The 24750-nt window shown below is 40.9% G+C and overlaps 1 protein-coding gene and 1 long non-coding RNA gene across 4 annotated transcripts in view; one reads left to right on the plus strand and one right to left on the minus strand.

The window, feature by feature from the left end:
• LOC123280586 (uncharacterized) overlaps nt 1–24750 on the minus strand; it is a 70471-nt gene that overhangs the window by 2898 nt on the left and 42823 nt on the right. Inside the window, exons 3-6 of one of the 3 annotated variants that reach the window (XR_006519589.2) lie at nt 17388–17469; nt 16988–17057; nt 7089–7113; nt 5358–6627 (exon numbers count right to left, since the gene is read on the minus strand). This is a non-coding gene — a long non-coding RNA (uncharacterized lncRNA). Of the gene's footprint in view, nt 1–5357; nt 6628–7088; nt 7114–16987; nt 17058–17387; nt 17470–24750 lie in introns of those variants that run through there. The other 2 variants (XR_011501620.1, XR_011501619.1) reach the window with 2 other exon arrangements.
• The window catches only part of ABCB10 (ATP binding cassette subfamily B member 10), a 39645-nt gene continuing 36878 nt past the window's right edge, over nt 21984–24750 (plus strand). The window contains exon 1 of the mRNA XM_014860828.3: nt 21984–22588. Within this exon, the coding sequence (XP_014716314.3) occupies nt 22102–22588 (487 nt within the window). The 5' untranslated portion in view covers nt 21984–22101. The remainder of the gene's footprint in view (nt 22589–24750) is intronic.

Here is a 24750-nt window from a genome sequence, read left to right on the forward strand (position 1 = left end):
CCTACCACCCGAGCACAAAGCACAGGCCAGACTTCAGTATGTGGCTCCCAGGGTGGGCTCTAAGGACAGCTCTCCCTCTGCGTTCTCCATAGCACAGTGCTCCGTGAGTCCTGAACAATGAGGGCAGAGCTGCTGCGGGCTCCCTTCCAGCTGCAGCCGGTGCACACAGAGAGCCCGCTGACTGCAGCTGGGGAGTCCTGAAATGGCCTATTTGTGTGCAGTGCCCATCCGCGCCGCCATCCAAAACAGTGCCATCATGAGGACACCTGAGATTCTCATCAGCTGCAGCACAGCCTCCTGCTAATGTCTCTCCTCCCGCTCTGAGCAATATTTAAATGAATTGGACACAGGCCAGGAGTTAATTTCCTTTCTCCTTTTCTCTATTTTGGACTCATTCTCCCAGGGCCTTATGTTCGGGTGACGTAGTTCTTACAGCCAGCACATCCTGTAGCTCTTCCCTCACTCCCTCCACCCTTTCTCCTTCTTGTGAATGATGAAGAAGGTGAAATGGGAGGGGGAATCCCTTGAGGAGGAGGAAGTATTTCTCCCTCTCTCTGCCAGCGGTTTCTTCTCTGTGGGTCCCACAGTGTCACAGCAGGATTGGCACTTAGGTTATAATCAATGTTAAGCCAAAACAAAGCTATGGTAAAATATTAAGAGACTCTTTGGGACAATGTTCTTTTGGTCTCTGGGACATTTGAGGTGGGCAAGGGAGGAGGGGAGTAGATAGAAGAAAGAAACAGGGGATAATAAAAAAAGCTACCTCTTAGAGAATATATACTGTGTACCAGAGAATATATACTGTGTACTGTGCTAGATGCCAGAGATTCAGTGGTAAATTAGAGATGGTGTTTGACTGGTACCTCCATTTTTCAGTAAAGAGAGAGGGCTAGCTCACAGTAGGTACTCAGAATCGAATTGAAATGAATTGAAATGTTTGCTTGGAGGTTAGATATCAGCATTGTCTGCTTAAGATCTGCTGGCTTCTTATAAGTGTTCACAGCAGTTCAAGAAATTCCTGTAACAGTAATACCACGGATCTAGCCTATTTATGAAAACCAAACACCTAAAATACTTCTAGCAGGTCAGTTGAGGTGATGTAGCATAGTGCCCTGTCTACTGATGTGATATTCTACATGTTCAAAGAGGAAATGTTAACTGCAGTCCAGGAATTTTAAGATAATATAAAATATTTCATTACTCTTAGCAGTACCTCAACTAAGCCCTCTAAATATTCAGAGGTGGCACTCACTTCTAGAAGAAGTTATCAGGACTGTTTGATGTAGGGTGAATAGTTCATACTTCTAGATTTGTTCACCTGGGACCGCCATTTTTCAGTTAAGAGAGAGGCCAGCCTTGTGAATAGTAGGTACTCAAACATCTGAAATGTTTGCACGTAGGTTGCAAATTAACAATGTTTGCTAAGCCTGCCTGATAAGTTGCTTTGTTTTGCTTTTCTTGGTAAATGTACCCAACGGTTCAAGAAATTCGTATGAACATTAATGCCCTGGATCTAGCCTATTAAGGAAAAACAAATTTCTTCTCTCTTAAACTCAATTTATTTAAAACAATGCTCAAAATCAAGTTTATGGCAAATTTCAACACTCTGTCTAAAACTTAACTTTTATTTTTGTCATGTTATATGTTATCTGATCTGATAATCTGGTCCCAAACAAAGTCAGAAAATTGGCATGGCAAAATATTTTCCTTAATCATGCTGTACTGCTTTAAGACCATATATTTTTATACTGGAGATATATGTCATTTTTTTTGCCACTTTATGTTCCTGACCCAATGAATGGGAAAGTAGCTGAACTTCTCAGGTATACAATTTTGACAACATGCTGATCCAGCAGGATAAGCAAAAATTGGCTAGCATGCTGGAGGCTCAGTAAGACACAAATCTTCAGAGGCTAAGAGATAATAAACCATACAAAGATTCAGAAACACCCCATCAGCCTAGTGTTTAGGGGTTCAAGGGTCAGGGGCATGCTGGGATACTCCTGCAAAGTAAAAGACAAATTGCTACATCTGGTATCCCTCGCCACAAAGAAAGAAGCCTCGCTGGATTCTGGAGGTGACACATTCCACCCCCAGGACTACCCCTCCAGGTAACACAAAATGCTCCCCCACTTTGAAGAGAGCCTGGAGCAGGAAGGAGCCCTTCAGCAGGCTCAGGCTGCAGGCGAAGCAGCCCTATTTGGACCACATAATCAACAGGCCTGAAACTAGGGAGGTATCAATGGTGGGGAAGATGCAGTAAAGAGCTGATGGCAAGCTACAGAGGGAGAATCACAGTGCAGGCTCAGGGTCTGAAACAAGGCCATCCTATCTGGTACTTGAAAAATCGCTCCTGACATGCTACAGTGCTCTGGAAGAGACTGAATGTTTGTCCATGGACACCAAGTGGCCATGCATCCAGAACTGCCTATCATGACCTGGGTTCTGTAAGATTCATCAAATCATAGGATCAGGTGAGTCCAGAGACAATCTATCGTAAAATGGAGATGGTACATTCAGATCGAGCTTAAGCAGGACAATAGGGTACAAGTAAGCCACCCCCTGCCACTCACTATGGTTGCACCAGTACTCCTCTCTCAACTTACAGAAATAGCCATATGTTGGGGGGCGGGGGGTATATATCCCATATGACTAATTGAAGCCAGAAGAAAATGCCTGAACCTGATTTTTGATGGGTTGGCTCAGTGAGTAAGTTCAAGCCAAAAAGTAGAGGGCACCTACATTATAGCCACACTCAGGGGGGACCTTGAAAGACAGTGGAAAGGAGAAATCTTCCTAATGGGCAGAACACTGAGGAGTACACCTGATTATGTGCATTGCATGGATGGAAAAGCAGCCCAAGATGAAAATATATACAAACTCATGGGCAGTGATGAATGATCAGCCAATTGTGTCAGTGACCTGGAAGATCACGAACAAGGAGGTCTGGGATAGAGGAATGTGGATGGACAGAGGGAGTGGGCACAAAGTGGGAAGATCTCTGAAGTGCCTGTTATGCTCAGCAGAAAGCATCCACCTCAGAAGAAGCACCAATCAACTACATAGACAAAATGAGTCAGCCTATTGATGTTAGCCAGCCTTTCTCATCAGCCACCCTAGAACTGGAAAAATGGGCACACAAATGGGGTGACCATAGTGCCAGAGATGGATGCCTAACACGGGCCCAGTTGCATGGACTCCCACTTACCAAGGCTGATCTAGCTCCCGCTACCTCTAAATGTTCAATCTACTGGTGACTGAAATCATCCCTGAGCTCCAGCGCGGCAGTATTTTTTGATAAAACCAACCAGCCACTTAGTGGCAAGTTTACAGCACTGGGCCTCTTCCATCCTGGGAAGGTCCACAATTTGTCCTCAAAGGAATAAACACTGTTCCAAGTAGGATTGCCTTTCCTGTCCACAGAGTCTCAGCCAGCTCTACATTTGGGGGCTTATAAAATGCCTGATCCACATAGCATCCAACCAGGAGACCTACTTCACCATATGGCACTATCCCGAAGCAGACACAATAGAGAACTGGAAGGCCTGCCCCCAGCACAGCTGAAGAGTCAGTTTGGAAACATACTCTGCGAGGATGAGATGCCATCTTCCAGGTTATATGCACTGAATCTAAGGCCTCTTAGTGTCTTCAATAGACAGGATTCAAGGGTCCAAGAACCAAAGGGCAGAAGTGGGAGTGGCCTGCGTACCATCATTCTCCATGAGCTACTGGGGAACTTTGTGCTTCTCATCCCTCCTCCTTTGTGCTCTGCAGAGTCAGAGGTCCCAAATGGAGCACGCCATTGCCAGGGGACACGACAAAGGTCCCACTGAACTACAGGCTGTGGCTGCTACCTGGGTACTATGTACTCCCTGTGTCCAGAGACCCGCAGGCAAGAAAATAAGTCCCCATTTTGGCAGGAGTAATTGCTTCTGAGCATCAGGAGGAGGCAGAGCTGCCATCCCACAATGAGATCAGTGGTCACTCAGGTGGTCCACTTGGGCACCTGTTGATACTCCCTTCCCAGTTGTGACCAGGTATGGTCAACTGCACAACCCCAACCTGAGAAGGTTATGGTTACCAGAGAACAAGACCCCTCAGAAATGAGAGTTGAGGTCACACCACCAAGTCAGTCACCAACATTAGCAGAAGTGACAGTTGAGAGCAAGAGGAATTTAGAATAGATAGCAGAAGAGGGAGCCAGTGTGTATGAGTTGTGGCCCTGACATGAACAGCAGTAACGGGCTGTAGTTCATCCCACTGACCTCCCTGTTTCAGGTACCCCTTTGAGATGAACATACACAGGCACCCTGGAGGAGGTATTTCCCAAACGATATGTAAAGTGGATCCCTGGGGTACAGGAGACAGACTGGGCTGCTAGGGTGCATCTACTTGGACCTCACTCCAAGAGAGAACTTGCCATTCAGCTGTAAGCAGGGAAGTCAGCTGACAGCGACACTCGAGCCACATTATCTTTCAGATTCATCTCAGCTTTGCATCTGAAACCATGCTCTGGCCGAGCAGCCTGCAGCCAATGGCTGGGCGTGACCATATTTGCCCAAAGTGAGACTCCTTTAGTGGACTGTCTTGGCTTTGGAGCTCCCGTTGAGTTGACCAAGACTTTGTCAGATTTACATCACATTCGAAGGCTCTTCCTGACCAATCCTGCTTCCTGCCTCCTTTCCTTCCACATGTGTCAGGCCTGCATTGTGATCTGAAAGCTTTCCCTGCTCAATTTTGCTTCCTCTGTTATATCTTTCACAAGCTTTACCCCCTGTATTGGTTTTCTAGAGCTTCCATAACAAAGTACCACAAACTGGGAGGCTTAGCACAGCAGCAACTTATTGTCTCACAGTTCTGGAGGCTAGAAGTTCCAATCAAGGTGTTGGTAGAGACATGCTCTCTCTGAAGGCTCTAGGGAGTGATTCATTCCATGCCTCTCTCCTAGCTTCTTGTGGCTCCAGCAGTCCTGGTGTTCCTTGGCTTGTAGCCACATCACTCCAGTCTCTGCCTCCATCGTGAACATGGCATCTCTCCTTGTGTCTCTTCTTCTCATAAGGACACCAGTCCTACTGAACTAAAGGCCCACCCGACTCCAGTATGACCTCTTCTCAATTTACATCTTAATTACATCTGCAAAGACTGTATTTCCAGATAAGGTCACATTCACAGGCACTAGGGATTAGGACTTTCAACATATCCTTTGTGGAGGACACAATTCCACCCACATCCCCCCAGTAACCCACTTGTACTCAGTGTCTGTTTCCCAGAGGCCCCAATTGCCGCAAAAGGCAAAAAAAGGTGGATGACATGTCAATTCACTTGAAACGAAGAATTATTTGGTCATCTAAGGGAATGCATCATGTTTGACTTTATTATTTCATTAAAGCCCAGATACTGTGAAGCACTTTCACACATAGATTTCTATCAGATAGAAAAGATAACCCCAGAGGTCACAATTTTACTGACCTTTAGGACAAAAACCAGTTTTGTATCTACTAGCACATTCATTTCAGCATTCTTTGGGCTGGCTATATTAATCTCTATTCCTCTAATTCTCCTTTGAATCAGATTTGTCATCTTACTGGTCCCTCCATTAATTATCAAGTTGAATAAAATCTTTGACATGTTTTCATTTTATATTTGTTTGAGAGTCATATTTTCAACTTGTTGAAAATTGTACTTATCATCACCTTGGCTCTCCCTAGACCATGAGCTCACCTCCTGTAGGCCAGCCAGTCAGAAAAACACTAGCCCATAATCTTGACACCATAAATAATTTATGCTCAAAGATGACAAATGACCAGTGTGTTTTATCATCTGCCAAATCTATGAAGTTGATAACTAATTGGAAATTAAAGAAGGCAACTTACACATTTGTTCAAATGCACAGATTTTGCATGCTAGAATAATGAGTTGCCTACATTTTGAGAGGGCTCTACTTTCTAATGCAAGCCTCCCAGTGAGAGGTAGTATGCCTATTTTTACAGATGAAGAAATTGACTCTCAAAGAAATTTAAGCAATTTAGTCAGTCTCAGAGCTACCAACTGGCACAGCAGGGACTCAGGTCCATATTTCCAGCCTCTATACTAGCCTTCTTCACACCTCAACTGCTGAAAAGGGTGCTCTTCCTAAAAGTTATATCACACATTTTTTACCCATGTTGCAAATATGTGTGAATCTAATAATTATGCATACACAGAAATAATGTGATGTCTACCAGGAATTCCTGAACTAAATACCACCATTATTTCTCTATATCTTAGCACAATATAGAGCATTTAGACTCTAAAGTGAATTATGTTTCTTTAATAAAAGAATCCTCCCCCCACCCACCTTTTCATTCTGTGACTATATGGTATGGCAGTTAATGAGCCTGGAATGCATGCACTGCAATTGGAGACATGGAGAACCAGCACTTAGGAAGCTAAAGTGGGCTGTGTGCACAAGATGAGGGTGGCTGCATTGGGATCAGCGTGCAGTCCCAGAGTTTGACAGGGCAGGGGTGCAAAAATGGTTCCTGTGGACCAGACGTAGTCATGCCAGAGAGGGAGTTTTCATGTGGTCATCTCAAGTCCTACAGATTTGCTGCAAGATGCTGGAGGCCAAAGCTGGATTCCTAGGGGCTGAGGAAGGAGGACCAAGTGAGCATCCTGAATAGAAATGCACCAGCCTGGATCAGGGGAACTAGGCTCCACAGCAGCAGGACTCTGAGGGTCTCGAGCTATCACACACTGAGGGCACCTCACTCATTAGTCAGTTCCAAATATCTGCCTCATCCAGAGAGTAGAAACCAGCCTGAAGACCATACCAGTTCAAATAAGAGCTTTCCTACTTCTCCCTCCTCCTTTTCCAACACTGGAGGGCGTGCAAGGAACTGGATGAGGATGGGGGTGCAGGAAGACTGAGAGAGAAGCAGCAGCTGAGGGCAAGCAGAGAAATAGCGAAGAAGCCAACCACATGCCCTGATCCACACTGGGGAAGGAAAGGAGATATGGTGCCAAATTAAAACTGTCTGTCAACCTAAGAAAAGTAGAAAGCCTTTGCACCTAACCTGACTTTTTTTCCAGGAACAAGGGAAAGTTACCTCTGGTCAATAAACTTCATAAGGGCTGTGGAAAACAAAAATGAAATTGAATTTTGAGTATTTTATAAGAACTGCTTGTTTAACATACCAGTTATATGCATATTAACACATTAACTGAAGACATCCAGTAGGAAAGAAATCTGTTTAGCTTTGGCTTAACCTGCTTATTAAGAAAAGTTATCCAAAATTTGGAGAAAAGCAAAAGGGATTACTGGATGCTATTTCAGTGTCCAGCTCAAAGTTTCTAAAAAGCTTGCTAGAAAACCTTTGTTTGACTTGCTCCTTAATATTGATTAGGATGTTTTACAACTCTAAAGAAGATTAATTTGAAGAAAGCTGATAGTGCAGCAAATTATATTTGTCTTAGAGTAAAGATAATCCCCCAAATTATCATTTATTGCCCTGTGAGAAATTAACCATGTTTGGATCTAATGTAGTAATCTCATTCTACATTTAAAAAAATGCCTTTCCTGATTGACATATGCACTCATGTTCCTCAAATGCTCCTTGAACTAGGTTTACCATCCTGCTGGATTCCTCATTAATAATAACTTAGTTAATAAACCTTTGATATTTTGATTTTATATTTGTGTGAGATAGTCATGCTTTGTAACTTTTTGAAAATTATACTTTAACAAGTGTTTCCAAAATTTATTTAGCTGCAGAAACACCACTAGCTTTTTTTCTAATCTCATTTAAACCCATTGACATCATTTGGAACTATATTTCAAGGAATCTGCTTTGGAAATCTGCTGCTCAGGCAGTCTAATAAGGAAGTACACGGTTTGTAAATAGGCATGATAATCCTTATGATTAAGCCAAAGGAAGATTTCATGCAGTCCAAAAAAAGACTAAAAAGTGAGACAGTATCTTAATTCACATCTTCCTCCCAACCCCTAAACATCCTGAGAGTAAAATGAGGTACTGCTGTTTAGGAAAATGCAACTAACATACACATCCTAATTTCAAATATTTAATTGGGTATTTGAACTTCGGTATGGATACATCAATGGATACGTGTAGGAATATATGAGGTTTCTTTTTTCTTTTGGGGGGAAGATTAGCCCTGAGCTAACATCTGCCGCCAATCCTCCACTTTTTGCTGTGGAAGACTGGCCCTGAGCTAACGTCTGTGTCTATCTTCCTCTACTTTATGTGGGACGCCTGCCACAGCATGGCTTGATAAGAGGTGTGTAGGTCCACACCTGGGATCCAAACCAGCAAATCCTGGGCTGCTGACATGGAGCACCCGAACTTAACTGCTATACCACCTGGCTGGCCCCTGAGGTTTCTTTTTTTAATTAAAAGATTAATTAAAATTAATTTAATTATTCTTCTGCCTGATTTTTAATAGCCTCAAAGTAGTCCATTGTAGGGAGGTGACATAGCTTATCTTATGAATCTTCAACTATGGGCCATTTAGGTTGCTGCACATTCCTAACACTTTCTCTAGGCTAAGTTCCTAGAAGTGAAACATTAAAAGGAAGCATATTTTTCAATTTTTTATAAATATGTTGTCAAATAGTTCTCCAAAAAGATTGTACACTTAAGAATTCCACCAATAGGTGTATGAGTGTGCTATTTCCTTATATTCTCCACAATACTGGGTATTGTATTTTTAAAGATATTGGTTCATTTAATATATTGGTCAATATAATTGGTTAATTTAATAGGGAGAGACTGGTATCTCATGGTTTTAATTAGCACTTAATTGCTAGTAAGGTGGATACTTTTTTATATTTTTTGGCCATGTTTTCCTAGTTGCATGTTTATCTTTCCATGTGAACTTCAGTATCAAATTGTTTAGTTCCATAGAAAAGATTATTGGTATTTTTATTGACATTGTGTTAAACACATACATTAACTTACAGAGAACTGATGTGTTTATGATACTGAGATGTTCTATCCAAGAACACTGGGTGTATTTCTATTTGTTTAAAATCCATGTTTGTATCTTTTAGAAGTGCTTCAAAGTATCCTCCTATAAATTTTGCAAATTTATTTTTATATTTCTTCCTAAATATATTTTCTATATTATATTGTCTAAATGGTAATTCTTATGTATCTGAAGGTTTTTAGTTTTCATATGTTGATATTATATTTTGCTGCCTTAATGAAACTTTTGTTGTCTGAGTCATTTATCGTTGATTCTCTGAGGCTTTCTAGGGATACTCTCATATTGTCTGCAGTAGAGAGAGTTTTACTTCTCTTTACCAATTCTCCTGCCTCTAATTGATTTCCTTTTCTGATTTGCATTGGTAATACCCCTAGTACAATGTTAAATAGTGACGTAGATACTGGGCATCCTTGTCTGTTCCTGATCTTAATAGAAATGTCTCGTGTTTCCCCTTTAAGTAAAATGATAGTTTAGAACTAAGATATATATATTTTTTATCACATTAAGAAAGTATCCACAAATTTTACTTTTCTTGGTGATTTTTAAAACCAGGAATAAGAATTTAATTTCGTCAATGATTTTTCAGATTCTATGGAAATAATGTTATTTTTCTCCTTAAATCTGCTAATACGATATATTATATTAATGGATTTCCCAATATTGAACCAACCTTGCATTTCAGGATTAAATTGTATTTGGACATGATGTATTGTTTTCTTAATGTAGTATCAGATTCTGTTTACTAATACTTTGTTTCATATCTGTTATGGGCTGAATTATGTCCCCCTAAAATTTATATGTTGAAGTAGTAACCCCCATTACCTCAGAATGTTACTATATCTGGAGATAAGGTCTTTAAAGAGGTAATTAAGTTAAAATGAGACCCTTAATGTGGGCTCTAATCCAGTACGACTGGTGTCATCAGATAAGAGGAGGTTTGGACAGACATGCACACAGAGGAAAGACCATGTGAGGACAAAGGGAGAAGGTGGCCATCTGCAACCAAGGACGGAGGCCTCAGAAGACACCAAACGTGCCAACACCTTGATCTTGGACTTCTAACCTCCAGAACTGTGAGAAAACAAATTGTTTAAGCCACCCAGTCTGTGGTATTTTGCTATGAAAGCCCTAGCAAACTCATATAGTATCTTAGCATTGATAATAAGTGACATTGGTCTGTAATTTTTTTCATATTATTTTTAACAATAATATATCAATGTTATACTGGCTTTATAAAAAGAACGAGAGTTTTTCTTCATTTTCTATGTTATGGAACAATTTATGTAGAATTATGACTATTTGGTCTTTAACGGTTTGATAGACTTTCTCTGTGGAAACATCTGAGCCTGCTGCTTTTTTGTGGGCAATTTCCTTAATACTTTTCTCTGTTTTTCCTGTGGAATTGGCCTAAGTTGTCTATCACCAGAAAATTCTAGTTAGAGTAGTTTCTTATAAAATTATCTATTTCATCAATGTTTTCAAATTTATGTGCATAGTGGTCTACAAAATAGTCTCATGGTTTTATAAATTCCTTCTCAATAGATGTTACCACCTTGTCATTTTTAATTTTGTATATTTGGTAGCTTTCTACTTTTATTTTCTTGATTAAGTTAGTGGTTTGACTTTATTTTTTCCCCAAAAAAACAGTATTTTTGAAATTAATTATATCTATATATTTTGTTTCTCTATCCCCCATCTCATTAATTTCTGCTTTTATTTTTGCTATTTTTTCCTTGTGCTTTCTTGTGCTTTACCTTTTGGTTCTTTTTCTAGCTTTTTGAGTTGAGAATTTAATTCATTAACTTTTATTGTTTCACTTATACTGATATGTTTTAAGGCCATGATTTTCTTCTGATGACTGCTTTAAATGCATCCTATAGATTCTGATAAGTAGTGTTTTAATTAATTAATGTTAAAATCTAATTTAATTAAATTCTGTAATTTCTCTTTATAATTTCCCTTTTACTCGAGTGTTATTTACTAGAAAGTTTGTTTTAAATTTCTGATGAAAGCTTCTTTTTATCTCCTGATTTTGTTATTAATTCTGAATTTTATTGCATTGTAATCATAGAACATGGTTTATAATAATTCTATTTTATAGAACTTACTTATGCTTTTTTGTGACATAATATATGGTATGATATCTTGTGAATTTTACATGGGCGTGTGAGGACTCTATTATTAGGATGTAAAGTTCAGTATATATCTATAATTTCTCCTTTATTGATTTTGTTGTTTCAATTTTCTGTATCCTTATTTTAGTCCATCTTGATCTGTCTTCTATTAACAACAATGTGTTCAAGTACGTTATTGTCAGTGTGCTTCTGTTTCTCCTCATGTTTCCTGTTCCTTTTGCCTTCCAACAGTGGCTAGGGTTATATCGTCATTGGTAATTACGGCTTATAAAAAACTTTTTTCTTTGGTACTTTCAAAGGTTTTTGTTTGTTTTTATTAATTTTTTATTAACATTGGTTTATAACATTATATAAATTTCAAGTGTACATCATTATATTTCGATTTCTGTGTAGACTACATCATGTTCACCAGCCAGACTAATTACTATCCATCACCATACACATGTGCCCAGTTACCCCTTTTGCCCTCCTCTCTCCCCCCAACTCTGGTAACCACCAGTCTATTCTCTGTATCTATGTGCTTTTTTGTTGTTGTTGTTTTTATCTTCTGTTTATAAGTGAGATTATACGGTATTTAACTTTCTCCCTCTGACTTATTTCACTTAGCATAATACCCTCAAGGTCCATCCATGTTGTTGCAAATGGCGAGATTTCATCTTTTTTATGTCTGATTAGTTTTCCATTGTGTACATATACCAACTTCTTTATCCATTCATACTTTGATGGGCACTTAGGTTGTTTCCAAGTCTTGGCTATTTGAATAATGCCACAGTGAACATAAGGGTGCATATATATTTATGCATTCGTGTTGTCATGTTCTTTGGATAAATACCCAGCAGTGGAGTAGCTGGATCATATGGGGTAGTGCTATCTTTAATTTTCTGAGGCATCTCCATACTGTTTTCCATAGTGGCTGTGCTAGTTTGCACTCCCACCAGTGCACTCCCATCACATGAGTTCTCTTTACTTCACATTCTCTCCAACACTTGTTCTTTCTTGTCTTATTAATTATAGTCATTCTGACGGGTGTGAGGAGATACCTCATTGTAGTTTTGATTTGCATTGCCCTAATAAGTAGTGATGTTGAACATCTTTTCATGTGCCTGTTGGCCAACTGTATATATTCTTTGGGAAAATGTCTGTTCAGATCTTTTGCCCATATTTTAATTGAGTTGTTTGCTTTTTTGTTGTTGAGATGTATGAGTTATTTACGTATTTTGAATATTAACCCCTTATAAGATATATGGTTTGTAAATTTCTTCTCCTAGTTGTTAGGTTGTATTTTTGTTTTGTTGATGGTTTCCTTTGCTGTGCAGAAGCTTTTTAGTTTGACATAGCCCAAGTGGCTTTTATTTTAAAATGTGTACTTCTTCATGTTTAGCGCTTTTTTTGGCTTGAATACTACTTGTCTGATATCGTGATCACAGAACTTGTTTTCTTTTATTTCCATTTTTACATCCCTTTATTTTCAGCCTTTCTTTTACAGAGAGAATAGAGTTGCTCTTGTTTTATTAGACAAATTGGAAATCTTGTTATTTCATAGATTAATTAAATCCATCCAGGTTTATTTATTTTTAAATTTTCTTTTGGTATTTAGGAAAGTCTGTATCTTTATTCTAGAGATTACTTACGGACTTCTATCTTTACTGATTCTAGTTGCCTTTTACGTTTTGATGTGTGTTTGCATTCATATCCTTTAATCCCCATCTATTACCTAGATAACAATCGGTAAGCTTGTTTTGCTTTTTCTTTCCTTCTCCCTTCTCCTCCTATTTTACTTGCTTAAATTTTTACTTAGAACATATCACATTTATGTATTACTCTTTAACTCTCATTCCCAAGTTGGTTTGGTCTTAAATTTAAACTCTGTGTTATTCAGTGCTCGCTATCAGTCCTTTTGCTAAAGATTTCTCAATCATCTTTAGTTGAAGTTCATCCTCTAAGATATTCCTCAAGAAGGGCTCATAAGTTCAGTATTTCCCAAGCTTTTTCATGTTCAAAACAATTTTTCTATAGTCTTGATACTCGAAGGACAGTATAGTGGGTTGAATAATGTCACACAAGAAGAGATGTTCAAGTCCTAACCCTTGTTACTTGTGAATATCCACTTATTTGGAAATAGGGTCTTAATTAAGGATCTTGGGATGAGATTATCTTGGATTTAAAATGGGCCCTAAATCCAATGACTAGTGTCCTTATAGAGAAAAGAGGGTGAGATTTTAAACACAGAGACACAGAGGGGAAGGCCACATAAAGACAGAGACAGGGAATGGAGTTAATGCAGCTGCAAGCCACAGAATACCAGCCACCAGCAGCTGGGCAGCCACCAGCAGCTGGGAGAGAGGCATGGAACAGATTATCCTTCAGAGCCACCGGAAGAAATCAATGCTGCTGACACCTTGACTTCAGATTTCTGGCCTGCAGAACTCTAGAGAATAAATGTCAATTGTTTTAAGCCAAGTTTGTGGTAATTTGTTATAATAGTCCTGGGAAACTAACACAGGCAGCTTAGCTGGTTATAAAATCTTTAGTTCACACTTTCTTTCCTTGAGTTTCTTGTTCTTCTGTTTTTTTGGGTTTTGTTTGTTTGTTTTTGGGGGCTGCTCCAAAGATGCCTTACTTTGTATGTGACTTTGGAGAAATCTGAAGTCTGGTGCTGTCTAATTCTCTTGTCCTTGCAAGTTATTTGGTCTTTTACCTGGAGGCTTTGAGTATTTTTCCTTTATCTTTAAAAGTCTCATCATTTTATTATGATATGTCTTAGAATTGATCATTCTCTGTAAATTTTCTCAAGTAGCTGTGGGATCTTTAAATAGTAGATTCAGATTATTTTTACTTTTGGAATTTTTTCTGGATTATAGGATGAAATATTCATTCTGGTCTGTTGTTTTCATTTGCTTCTCCAATTATAAGAATTGTGGGCCTTCATCACCCAGCTTCCATTTCAGCCATTTACTCTGGCCCTTTTTACTTCTTTCTTTTTTTCATTTTTATTCATTTGGTTGTTTTCCTGCTCCTTTTCAATGCTGCTTATTAAACTTTTTACATGAAACTACTCTCCTTTGGGCACTTTGTCATTTAGTTTTCAATTCTGAGATGATTTTTGTTTTCTTCCATTTCCTTCTTGAGTTCAATCAGCTTGCTTCCCTTCTTATTTTTTGGTCTATTTTGTTCTTAGTTTGTTAATTTCTGATTCAAAGTGTTTTTCATATCCCAAATACTTGTTTGGAGATATTCAGTTTAATTTTTTTTTTTTTTGAGGAAATTTAGCCCTGAGCTAACATCTGCTGCCAACCCTCCTCTTTTTACTGAGGAAGATTGGCCCTGAGCTAATATTCGTGACCATCTTCCTCTATTTTATATGTGGGACGCCTACCACAGCATGGCTTGATAGCCGTGTGTAGCTCCACATGCGGGATCCGAATCAACAAACCCAAGGCTGCCAAAGTGGAATGTGCAAATTTAACCGCTGCGCCACTGGGCAGGCCCTGATATTCAGTTTAATTTTGTGTATTGCATTACAATTTTCTTCTGCTTTGTGGTCATTTTTTGAGGAAGGAATTTTTATCAGCTGAAATGTTTTTATTTTCCTTTCTGTTCTACGTGTAATAATTTTGTGTTGATGAAAACTCTATGCATCCTATGAACAGGGTTTGTGATTTAGAGTTAGGTTACAAGATTGCTAGTTCAAGAGTGCCCTCCCTTGTCAGCATAGTGAAGTGCAATATCTTTAGTGGATGGCTTTCTTTTTCAAGGGAGGAGAAAATGATTTTATGATCTTTGATTTTGGTTCTTGCAGGATCCTAAATTTCTCTCTCTTTCTTCTTTTTCTCTGTACCACCAAATCTCCAAAGAATACTTTTCCTTTCTTTTTAAACTCACTTCTCTTCTCCTTTTCCATTTTTGAGGCAATTACCTTGAGTCTTGCTCATTTTTAAGTTCTTTCCCTGTAGTCAGTGTTTTGATCCACTAGAATGCTTTTTTTTACATACTTTCTTTTTTTAAAAAAAAAAGATTTTATTTTTCCTTTTTCTCCCCAAAGCCCCCCAGTACATAGTTGTGTATTTTTAGTTGTGGGTCCTTCTAGTCATGGCATGTGGGACGCTGCCTCAGCATGGCTTGATGAGCAGTGCCATGTCCGTGCCCAGGATCCAAACGGGTGAAACCCTGGGCTGCCGAAGCAGAGCACGTGAACCCAACCACTTGGCCACAAGGCCGGCCACTTTATATACTTTCATCCATAAGTTCTCCTTCTTTCTGATGTAATTTTAGGTCAATTTTAGACTCACCTTCTCCCCTTCTTTTATTTTCACAGCTTTTCTGGAGTCCTGCTTCCCTGATTCTGCTCAAAGTCCATGAGAGAAGCTAGAAAGATAGCTCTGGTAGAAATTGGTGTTTATTTTTTTATTTACTGATAATTTGAGGATTGTAATTATGTTAAGTATGGAATTTGTGTGGTTTTGTTCTTTTTGTAATCTGTGTAGTTTGGGGGAGCATGTATGGGAAGCTTCATATTTAGTTGGCTACAATTACCAAATAATCCTCAGCTTCTTTCTTTCTTATCATACATCCTAGATTCACTTCAGTAAGTTTAACAAAAAAAAAACCTTTGGGGGTTTAGTTGGAATTATGTTGGATTTATGGATTAATGCGCAAGAACTGACTTGGCTGTTAGGCATGTGCTTTGGAAACGAATTGCCAGAATTCAGATCCTGCTCTGATTTTGGGCAAATTGCTTCTCTCTAGGCCACAGCTTCTTCATTTGTTTAAAAAGAAAACCAAAAAAAACCTTCAAAAAGTTGTGTGGTCATCTGTATAAATTGCTTGACATAGAACTTGTTACATATCAAGAGACTAATTACATCGTTATTATGATGATGATTTATTACTAATTGATCTTCACATCTAGGAAAATATTTCTCCATTTTATTTGAGTCTTCTTATTTCTCCCTCAGTAAGGTTTGTTACTATTTCACATTTGTCTTGCACATTTCTTTTAATTTGATTCCAGGTATTTCATATTTTTATTGCAATTATTAATGCCATTTTTTGGCAGTGTATTCTCTGCCTTCGTATACAGGAGAACTATTGTTTTTGTCAATTTTGCATTCAACATCCTTGTAGAATTCTCTTATTGCTTCATTATTTTTTTACTTGACTCTCGTTGGTCTTTTAGGTAGACAAGAATACCCTTTGCATGTAATGATAATTTATCTTTTTCTTGCTGATAACTACACCTCATTTATTTTTCTTGTCTCTTCCATTGGCTAGGACTTCCAGCACAATGTGTAACAATAGCAGTGATGACCAGCATCTTCATCTTATTTCTGTTTTAGATAAGAATGTCTCTAGTGGTTCACTGTTAAATATGATGTTAGCTGATGATTTTATATATATGTTCTTTTTCAGGGTACTGCATTGTATAATGTGACCATTTTATTCTTATCATGTTAGTTTAGTAATATGGTTTTTTAAGTCCCTCAATATTCTGCTGAATATGATTTGCTGTTGTTTTAGTTATAAATTTTCCATTTATATGTTGATATTTATGTTTGCTTTTGTGGCTATCTTTGTTAGACTTAAATATCAGGGCTAATGAATTTTATAAAATGAAATAAGAAGTCTATATTTTTCTATGCTTTGGAACAGTTTATATACCATGGAAATTACTTGTTTTTTAAAAATTTGGAAGAACCTGCCAACCACATTTTTTCCTTTAGGTAATCGTTTGGTATCTAAAATTTTCTTCTTTCTTTTTTTTTCTACATAGAAGGTTATCTTTTATTGTTTTCTTAATTTTTATCAATCATTTTAACTTATTTGTGAATAGATGGTGAAAAATCCAAAAGTTACAAAAGAACACATACCCTTTTACTCCAGTCATTCTCTTCTCCTCAGAGGCAACCACTGTTCCTTGCATATCTTTCCAAAGATATTCTGTGAATACATAAGAGCATATGAATGTGTGTATTTATATTTTTATTTTTAGACAAATATAGCAGGCTATACACTCAGTCACGCAACTTGCTTTTTTCGTTCTACATATTAAAGCATGCTTCCAAATTGGTGCATGTAGAACTGCCTCATCCTTTCTCTTCCATTTCCCAGAAGTACCCTAATTTATTCAACTAATGCCCTAATGCTGGACTATAGTTTCCAGTCTTTTGCTATTATAAACAATACTACAATAAATATCTTTGCATATATTTATCATTCTACACATATGAGAGTGTATATATATAGCTTAAATTCCTAGAAGTGACATACCTATTAGGATGGCTAAAATCCAAAACACTGACAACACCAAATGCTGGTGAGGATGTGGAACAACAGGAAGTCTCATTCATTGCTGGTGGGAATGCAAAATGGTACAATGACTTTAGAAGACAGTTTGGCAGTTTCTTACACAATTAAACATACTCTTACCGTATGATACAGCAATGGTGCTCCTTTGTGTTTACTCAAAGGAGTTGAAAACTTATATCCACACAAAAACCTACACATGGATGTTTACAGCAGCTTTATTCATCATTGCCAAAACTTGGAAGCAACCAAGATGTCCTTCAGTAGGTGAATGGATAAATAAACTGTGGTACATCCAGACAATAGACTATTATTCAAACTAAAAAGAAATGAAGGAAGGGAAGGATGAATAGGCAGAGAGCACAGAGGATTTTTAGGGCAGCAAAAATACTCTGTATGATACTATAATGGTGGATACAGATTATACTTTTGTCTGACCCATAGAATGTACACCACCAAGAGTGAGCCCTAATGTAAACTATGGATGGGTAATGGTGATGTGTCAGTGTAGGTTCATTGATTATAACATGCACCACTCTGGTGAGTATGTTGATAGTGGGGAGGCTACTCATGTATGGGGGCAGGGGGATATATGGGAACTCTGTACCTTCCTCTCAATTTTGTTGTGAACCTAAAACTGCTCTAAAAAAAGAAAGCCTACTCTCAAAAATCCTAGAAATGATATTTCAGGATCAAAGGATATATGCATTTAAATTTTTAATAAATATAACAAGTGCTTTCCATAAAAATTGCAACAATCTACATTCTCATCAGCATTGCCTATATTTACACTTCACTCTCTTCAAGACAATGTAGTTGAACTTTTTGATCTTTGCTCAACTGATAAAGGAAAAGGGTGTCTGTTTGTAATTTTAGTTTTTATGTCTCCTATTATAAATTAGATAGGACATCTCTCTCTTTTTTTCTTTTATGTTTGAGCCATGTGAATTTCCTTTTGCGTGACCTGCCTGTTCATTTCCTTTGCACATTTTCTGTTATGTTTGCACATAATTTTATAGTTAGAAATTCACAAATTGGGATGGGAATGACAGTGTTGAAATTTCATATTTTGGATTAAAAAATATAGTTGTCACATACCTCCTAGTTAACCTCATACACCCAATAACCTGCAGCTGTAAGCATGAGGTGAAAGTAGAACAGAATGAGAAAAGTGGTAGGGTATAGGTAATTTTTCTATATGCCTGAGTCCAACCTCAGATTCTTAACAGAAGAAAAAATACTGTACCTAAATATTATAAAAAGCATAGGATCAGGCTCACTGTCTAGTTTCATTTACATTGTTTTTGTGGAATAGTCCTGAGCCACATTTCATTAGATTGTGCAAGGTTCTTTGTGTAGCCTGAAATCTGGAGAGCTGTTAACGTACCCCTGCTAAGATAAAGCTAAGCCTTGTAGCAGATATGATTTGCAAACTGACTGTTTAGAGCAACCTGAACAACTCAGTTGCTTTTTTTTGCCAAACATGAGTAAATGGACAAATACTGACCATCTACTGTGGTATTATTATACAAGGTGTGGATACTGGGCTTTTGTAATACTTTCCTAGAGCTGCCTCAAAAAAATACCACAAACTGGGGGGCTTAAAACAAAAGCAACATATTGTCTCATGTTTCTAAGAGGCTAGAAGTCTGAAATCAAGGTGTGGCAGGGCCATGCTCTGTCTGAAACCTCTAGGGGAATCTTTCCTTGCCTCCTGGTAGTTTCTGGTGATTTGTTGGCTATCTTTGGCATTCCTTGGCTTGCAGCTGTGTAACTCCCATCTCTGTGTTCGTTGTCACATGACATTTTCCCTGTGTGTTTCTGTCTTCACATGGCCATCTTCTTATAAGGATATCCTACTCCTACTCTAATACGACCTTATCTTAACTATATCTGCAACAACTCTATTTCCAAATAACGTCCTATTCTGAGTTAATGAGGGTTAGGATTTCAACATATGGTTCATTTTTTGGGGGGCAGGCAACAATTCAACCCACAACAACCTTTCTCTGGAATCTTTTGGGAGAAGGTGAGAGAGAATGTAAAAGCCAAAGATGCTGAAACATTGTACATACGCTGCATTCAGCTTGCTAAGAGATAAAGTTACAGCTTCACATTCACTGTAAACACACAGAACAGATGAGTTACTGCATAGGCTCTTACAAAGCACTTCCGCCCTACGTGGATTCTGCCCCTTTCCTGCTTCATGCTTCTCTGGACCATGTGCTCCACCTTCAGCCATTGCCCTGCCACCCTGCCCTTAACAGGAGGAGCTGCAAGCTTGAGTTAAGAGAAAAAGAAATGTATGAAGAAGGGTCAAATGACCCCCATCAGATCACAGACTGCAGGCCGAGGAGACTTTTGTTTGCTTCTGTGCTGTTGTGCTCCATGGGCCCCTCCCACTGTCCATAGGAGCTCCCTTGTCACCCTTTGAGAGGGACAAGAACCTGCAGGTGGAACTGTTCTTGAAGTAATCCTGAGTGCTCTCAAGTTTCAGTCAAAAGACGTCCTTTTTGAATTTGACACCTGCTGGCTCTAAACCTAAGAAAAATCTCTTCACTGAGGGCCAGATTTTACTGCTTGGTTCAATCACACCTCCACTGAGATCCCTTTCTGTCTTTCTGAGGGCAGGATTTGAACTTTTGCTTGTTGTCTCAGAACTAATGTGCAGCCTTTCCTTGCTTTGCTGTGGTGTTTTGTACTATTAATGCACTCACATCTAAGTGGTTTGCTTCCTTCTTTCCCAAACACACCTTAGAGTATTTCTTGCCTTTTTCAGCAGCCAAGGAATTTTACCATAATTTCTAAAAAGGCAGTGAGAAGTTATCCTTATTTTCAAATAGGAAAAGACGGTCATAGTAATGCAAAGTAATAACATTATATGTATTCATGTATGAAAAAAACATATTTATTGCTTTGCATTACTATGACCTTCTCTTCCTATTTGAATATATATATTGAGTACATATACACACATATTTAGAGTAGTCATGCTTTTTTTTTTTTTGGTTTGATGACTATGTAAGTCCTTGGCTTGTATATTATATGATACATGGGTGTGATTTTTTTAAGCATGATATTTTTGTCAGAGATAATTATTTTCAAATTATCTGGCTGATTTTTAGAAATGCAAACACACAGAGAGGTGTTTTGCTTTTTTTCCTTTGGTGAGGAAGATCGTCCCTGATCTAACATCTGTGCCAATCTTCCTCTATTTTGTATGTGGGACACCACCACAGCATGGCTTGATGAGCTGTGTGTAGGTCTGTGCCTGGGATCCAAACCTGTGGACCCCAGGGCCGCCAAAGAGGAACATGTGAACTTAACCACTAAGCCACTGGGCGGCCCCAAGAGAGGTTTTTTTTTTTTTAATCAGCTACACTCCAGTTATTTTTCTGTTGGTTCCTGCCCAAAGAGCACTGGCTGAAAAAGCCTGGTGGACCTCACTCTGGGGAAGGCAGAAAGCAAAGGCCAGTCCTGCCTTCCCCAGCCTTTGTAGCAGCAGTTGTTTCCTGGAAAGTGGGAAAAAGAAAGTAAGCAGAAAGTTAGGTTTGAGTTGAAATTGTCACTTTCTCTCCAACTGGGAGAACGTTTCTTTGACATTGCTTCAGTTGGGCCTAAAGGAGAGGTAGCAGATGCATGACATGGGGTATGAGGTACTCTCTCTCTTCTCTTCAGAAATCACCTAACAAAATCTTTCCCAAAAGGAACAAAAATCTATCCACCTTCCTCAACCACGACTCTTCCGTAAGAACCAGGCTGGTCCCTTCACCCTCCCGCTGGGTACAGATGCCCCCACTGCGAAGTGTCCTTGTCTCCTGGTGGGTTTTAAGACCCTCTCCTCCGGCTTTCCTTGCAAGTGTACTAAAACACATTGCATTCTGATTGGTCTTCTTCACTAAAAGCAGCTGGAGCGCCTAGGTCTGCCTTTACACCTCGGCTCACGTTATGAAATAAAGTCTTCCCCTTCTCAAAGCTATCCAAATTTCACTATTCGCCAATCACCTCCTCCACAGCGCCTTCCAGAACTGCGCTGATCCGCAGCAACGTCCTCTTCAGCAGTGTTCCTATGCCTCAGCACTGTGCTGGGCACCGGGACGGTGAGGTGACAGAACCCGCCCCAGCCTGGGTGGCCTGGGCCGCGGACCCCGCGCCGGACATTGTCCCGCTCTGTCCTCCAGCCGCATCTTTAAGCCGGGCACCGTGTGACAGCGTCTGCGCGCTCCGCCCGGCCCGCCACGTGAGAAAGAGCTCGCGCCGCTTCCAGGTTCTTACGCCAGAGGACTGAAAACCGCGAAAAAGCTCCGCGGTAGTGCGCAGGCGTAGCGGCACTTCTGCTTTCTTCGCCCAGGTCCCTGGTGGTTCGGCGCGCGCGGCGCGCTCCGCTGCCGGGTGGGGGCGCTGCGGAGAACGCGCCCGAAGCGGGCGGGGACCACGCAGGGGGTGGTGCTGGGCCGCGCGGGAGGAGGGGTGCGGCGCTGGCCGGGATGGGGCGGGCGTGGCGGGGCGTGCGCTGGGGGTGCCGGCCCGCGGGGACGGGTGACGGCGGTGACAGCGGGCGGGGCGCGGGCGGCGCGCGGGCGGCGTCGCATGCACGCCCTCTGGTCGGCCGGGCGGGGCAGTGGTCGGGCTCGGCGCCGGGCGCGCGGGCTGAGACGCTCCGGTCGGACGCGGCGCCATGCGCGGCCCCCCTGCCTGGCCGCTGCTGCTGCTCGTGCGGCGGGGCCCGGCCGTCTGCGCCCCCGGCTCCTGGCCGCAGCCAGCGGGCCTGGGGACTGCGCGGCCTTGGGGCGCAGAGCTGGGGCTGCTCGGCGGTGCCGGAGCCGCGCGCCGCTGGGCCAGAAGCTGCCCGGGCGGGCGGCCCGGGGGCCCGGGGGCCGGAGCGGGCCTGGCGCGGCTCCTGGGGCTGTGGGCGCGGCCCTCTGGCGCCGGCAGGTGCGGGGTGCTGGCCGGGTCTGGCGCGCCGCTGTCTCCGCGCGCCGGGCTCCCGGGCCCCCCAGCCGGCGCGGTCCGGGCAGGGGGCGAGGCCTGGCGGCGCGGGCCGGCGTTGCCTGCGGCCGCGGCTATTCCCAAGGACGACTCTCGGCTGCGGCCCGCGGCGGCCGGGCGCTCGGAGGCCCAGAAGCTCCTGGGGCTAGTTTACCCCGAGCGCCGGAGGCTGGCAGGTAGGACCGTCCTCTTCCCCTGCAGGCTGATACGCCTCACGGAGCGCGTGGTCCTGGGTCACGAGAGGGCACACTGAGGGGGCGGCGGAGAGACCCAGGGCTACCTGCACCACCGGGAGGAGGGACGGGGTGGCCCTTTACCTGCGGAGTTGTACCGGGAAGTGCTGGACAGAGCGCTCAGCTCGCTGTAGCATCAAGCCTTTCAGCTTAACTGGGAATCTGTTCGCTGCTCTGTTTTACGTTTGTTTTCTTAACTTGACACACATTAAACAAGTGGAGCAGTCTCTCATTATGAGAATCTTTGGGCTGTTTTGCTTTCGCTTTGCCAGCATTCTCAGAATGAGCTGGGTCCCTCCCCCCCTTTTTAAAATTGTTCTAGCCAAACAATAGCCATTTTGTATTATGCACTTATACTATTTTTTAAAAACGTTATTTGCTTTAGGCAGGTTTATGAAGCAGTCAACAGTATTTTTGCTATGTGAAGCAAGACAATCTAAACCCTTAGATTTGGCTTGTGTTTTTGCCTTCCTGTGTGGTAAGCAGGAAGTTACTAAGTGATTTTCAGAACAGTCAACACTGTTCATGATCAGTGATCTGCAAACTCCAGGAGCTTTGAGAAATTAGATTATAACCCAACTAAATCAAAGTTGAGTAATTTTTTAAAGAAATCAAAAGGAATTTTTGGGGGGGACACAAAATCCAGATAAACAGAAGGATTTTCTATAGTTCCCCATTTTTAGTCATAAATGGAGAAATGTTTAACAGCAAGGGCCTTGTAAGATCTAAAATGTTTTGATATTTCTCTACATTTGCAATTCTTTACTAAATATTTATTGAGCCCTCATTGTGTGCTAGGCCTTGGGGTTACACTGGCAGGCAGAGAGAAAGGTGGTTCTGCCCCTGCTGGGGCTGCCAGTGTAGGGAGGGAGAGACATTAATGAAATGGTCCCATGACTGGAGATAAAACTGCAGCTGTGGTGAGGGTGAAAAGGGGGCCTGGGAGGTTGTCAGCTGCAACACTTAAAAGAGGAGAATCCCACATTCTCTGCTGCAAATCCATTGCTTCAGGAATGTGCCCCTGGAGAGCGATTTGTCGTTTGGGCAGGTTGGTGCTGTGGAGGAGGTGGTTAGAGTGGAACATTTTACCTCTTACTGACTGTTAGAACTTAGGGGGTTTCTTGGTATCACTGAGGTGTAAAGAGAATCATTTCAGTGCTCAGTTGGTCGCATGAAGATTTTGATGGAAATAAAGATCTTTTCCTCTTTTAAAAGAAAATTTTGAGACTGAGAGCTCTCACTGGACTGTGAGCTGCTTGAGACGGGCTGTGTCTGATTCATTCCTCTTTCTGTCTCTAGTTCTTAGCATCTGTGTGGCACAGAGCAGGGGCTCAGGGTGCCTTAGAAGAAAGAATAAATGATGGTACGACCAGGCCCAGATCGAGGCCTAAATTTAGAGACCCTGAGCACTACAGAGTGTGTCCACCCTTCCCCTATGCAACTCAAAGTGTTTTGTTTTTGAAATATTAAATGTCAAGAAAGTTTTTTAGGTATCAGGCTTTGCTGGTGCCCACATGTGCCCAGCGGTGTTGGGTAGCCCAGCCCTGCCTCTCCCATGACCGTTGTCCTGGCTATGACCATTGTCCAAGTACTCTCTTGCCCTATTCCCACATGTCCTGCCATACTAGTATGTTGAGAAGACAGTCTTAAACAAGGTAGGAGCTGTATCTCCTTTTATTTAAGAAGGGGAGCTGTTTTGATCTGCTGTATTGAATAATTGTGAACATATAATTTGAGGAGATAAGTCTGGTGTTGGTATACTGTTGTTTTTTGTCTTTTTACCTTTTAAACAGATAATAAGTACATATTATATATTATGAGGAAATCTGATGAAAAACTCTTATTAGGACATGTGATTTCCTCAGAAAGTTGTTATATGTGATATATTGAAGCCAGTCTGGATGTTGGCATTTGTGGGAATAAGAGGAAGTGGGGTCCATCATTAATTTGTAATTTATCATCATAAGAGCAGCCTCTGAGGTTGGCACATCTCTTTAAAACGCTGGGGATAAAGAGCAGGGGCGTGTGTGTGTGTGTGTGTGTGTGTGTATTTTTTTGGTCAAGAGACCAAAACAGCTTGAATTGAAGAGAAGGAATTCCAATGT

The sequence above is a fragment of the Equus asinus genome, chromosome 2 (assembly GCF_041296235.1).
Source record: "Equus asinus isolate D_3611 breed Donkey chromosome 2, EquAss-T2T_v2, whole genome shotgun sequence".
NCBI classification, from domain to species: Eukaryota; Metazoa; Chordata; class Mammalia; order Perissodactyla; family Equidae; genus Equus; species Equus asinus.